Genomic DNA, 3242 nt, shown 5'->3' on the forward strand with positions numbered 1-3242 from the left:
TTTCTCATGTACAATAAAGAGCTACAGCATTTCTTTCTTCCATGGCTTCAAGCATCTTCAAAAAGAGACACAATCACCTTCTTGCAACTAGCAAGTCTGTCTTTTTTCCTTCCTTTACAACATGATGTTATAGAAAAAGGTGTTAGGGTCTTTTTCCCAGCTTGCATTCCACCATTCATTTTTCACCTCACATCAGACTTAAAAGTGACTAAAGGAAGAATGCGACACACACACAGACACCACAAAGACTTCTGTGAGAATTTTAAATTTTACTAATACTTCACATAAAAACCGCACAGATCCCAAAAAACCCAAAAGCCACCCACCAACCACACCACAAGCAACACTGAACACCAGTTTGTCTTTGGATGCCAAAAATAAGTCAGCCCAAATACTGATTATATCTTTATTAATAAAAAAATCTTAGTATAAAAAATAGTTCATTCTGTATACACAGAGAAAGGACAAAGATGAAACTACACAATAGCAGTAAAGTAAGATACATAACAAGTCAATTTAAAGATTCCTGAAACTGTTTTCAGAATTGTGTTCTTTTCTATTGTCATGTGCCACACATTTATTGTCTCCACCAAAACTGCAAGCTTCCTGAAGTAGTCACTTGATACACTTTGGAGTTATGCATAACCATGACAACCATTAACCTATAATGAAAAGTATTGGCTACATTAATGTTTGCTATTGCTAGTTCATCCAGCGATGGACAAAGGTCAGGTAGGTTTAGGGATAGCACATCAAAAAGTTGTATATAATTTACAGAAATTATATCATCCAGCCAAATACTTGTTATTTTCTATGACCTCTGATGCATTTCAGTCATACCCGATAGAATAAACAATCTGGTGTGCTGCTTTGCAATGCTGAAGACCAAGTGAAGCTATGTTACAGTATCTTTCAAGAGCACAAATCATGACAAAGGTACACTTGGTTAATAACATTAAGCTGACTACTTTGAGTCAAACACTTTGCCAGACATAGCACATAACTAAGCTGACAGACAGCAGTGAATATTGACAGGATTAGTCACTTGGGAACAAGTAGCTCTTTAAGCTACAGCAAAGCAGGTGAGAGTAATCTAAAACAGAGCTAGGAGTATCAACTATGACTAAGGCTGCTCTTCTACTTGGAAGATGTCAGTGTCCATTAGGATTATTGGTTTCTTGTCTCTCTTCTATTCTGTCCTCAAATACCAACAAGTGTAGACATAAATGAAAGTTGTACCTGGGTATTTGAGGTTGGGATCTATGCACCCTGCTCAAACAGAGACCAAACTAATTACTGTTTCTTCATGTAATTAGGCTTTCTAAAAGCAAAGCTATTAACAAGCATTCTTGTAAACTTACTCCCTGAAACTGGTACACAAATACTTGATAGAAAATATGTACCATAGAGCAGTCCTACTCTGGACTATATGTCTGAATCTTGTTTACATCAGTGTGACTGCCTATAGAGCTGGTATCTTAAAGGTAAAACTCAACAGTATCACCTATTGCAAAGTCATTCAATACACGTTTCTCCTAAACCTACAATATCTTACTTTTACTGCCATTTTTCTCTAACTATCTAAGTAAGTCACCAGCATATTTAATCCAGGTAACTTCCATTAGAGAGACATCTCAAGTTATAGCAACTCTAATGAACAAGGTAGGCCATGGACACGTCCATTAAGCAATATCATTTAAGCTACTGACAAATATTTTGAAAACGCACTTTTCCACTCTCCTAAAGGTTTTGTTTTCTTCTTGCAGCTGAACCCAGACATTAGGAAGATCCCAAGCCTCTTGGAAAAACAAGTCTGTACGTAGCATCTCAGTCAGTGAAGTCAGCATGCTGTCCTATTCAACTGTTGGCACTGCAGAAATATAAATAAAAAGGTTATGAGTAGAATTATAATTATATTCTCCTCAGAGATATTTATCTGCCTATTTATCTGTATTTTTGAATGCATTCATATCAGATTCTTAACATCAAGTAAAATGGGTAAACTGCATAAATGCATGTGCAAGTGCTATAGGTAGAGGGTTAAATAAATATCACTATAAATGTAGAACAGTAATAGTCACTAGCACCTGCTTAATGTGAAGTAGCACGAGTTCCTTTATTAAAATGAAAACATGGGAAGCTTCTATAGCCGTACACTTGTAGTATCTTTTATTTAAGTCATCAAAATAGCATTGCACCCCCCAGATTGTTTTAGCTGATTATGACTTGTTTAGTAACACTTTCACCAAAAGGAAAATGGAATGAGTAAGTTATCCCCATCATTGGAAAAACAGGACTCACCTGCTTGCTGATAGTGTTTTTCTGCCAACAGTTGGTGGAGATGGTTCACTATGGAAAAAGCTTTTTATCCACCAACATTTATCAATTAATTCAGGTAACCCTGCAAAAGGAGAAAGAGCCCACACCATTAGACGCTGACTGAATAACAAATGGACAGAACCAGAAGAGTGTTTGAAAGAAAGGAGCAATACCATGAAATGCTTTGTCCTGGTCTGCAATGTTCACAGCATCCGAACAACAGGACGAGCTGGAAGAAACACTGGATTCCGAGTTCTGTCTTGCTGTTCATGGAAAACAGAGACACACATAATGAATAAAATGCTTTGAGAGAGTACACTATTTCTGTGCCAAGAATTTCAAACCTGCTATCTTGGAGGAAGCAATCTAAAAGATAAGTTTACTTAGCTACAAAGTATAACTTCTGTATTTTATACACCATTCTACTACTTTTATTTAAGTTGATCTCTCAGTCTACTTACTCTGCACTTAAAAGCAGAGATCCGTTTGCATAACTTTCACTGAAATAGTGACAAATCTTATGACCATGTACACATTGCTATCAAGACAAATGAGTCTATGCTTGAATATTCAAGTCCAAAACAACCTAATCGCTCTACTTTTCATTGTGATACAACTAAATCCTATACTCACTGCAGTGTCCATCCTGTACAGAGGGATCCTAATACACCAGGCACACTCTCAAACCAGTGACTATTTCACATATTTAGAAACAAAAACATGACTTGTGTTCTGTCTAAGCCTGCAAAGTAAATATGAATCATAGAACAGTTTGGGTTGGAAGGAACCTCTAAAGGTCATCTAGTCCAACCCCCCTGCCGTGGGCAGGAACATCTTCAACTAGATCAGGTTGCTCAGAGCCCCGTCCAACCTGACCTTGAATGTTTCCAGGGATGGGGCATCCACCACCTCTCTGGGCAACC

At 37.4% G+C, this 3242-nt stretch overlaps 1 protein-coding gene across 1 annotated transcript in view; it reads right to left on the bottom strand.

Annotated features, from left to right (window-relative positions):
• Nucleotides 1–392: 392 nt before the first annotated feature.
• The window catches only part of CUNH8orf22 (chromosome unknown C8orf22 homolog), a 4047-nt gene continuing 1197 nt past the window's right edge, over nucleotides 393–3242 (bottom strand). Inside the window, exons 2-4 of the mRNA XM_009285594.1 lie at nucleotides 2493–2582; nucleotides 2302–2401; nucleotides 393–1870 (exon numbers count right to left, since the gene is read on the bottom strand). Coding sequence (XP_009283869.1) covers nucleotides 1858–1870; nucleotides 2302–2401; nucleotides 2493–2582 — 203 coding nt within the window. The 3' untranslated portion in view covers nucleotides 393–1857. The remainder of the gene's footprint in view (nucleotides 1871–2301; nucleotides 2402–2492; nucleotides 2583–3242) is intronic.

Source organism: Aptenodytes forsteri, unplaced genomic scaffold (assembly GCF_000699145.1).
Source record: "Aptenodytes forsteri isolate BGI_AS27 unplaced genomic scaffold, ASM69914v1 Scaffold23, whole genome shotgun sequence".
NCBI lineage: Eukaryota > Metazoa > Chordata > Aves > Sphenisciformes > Spheniscidae > Aptenodytes > Aptenodytes forsteri.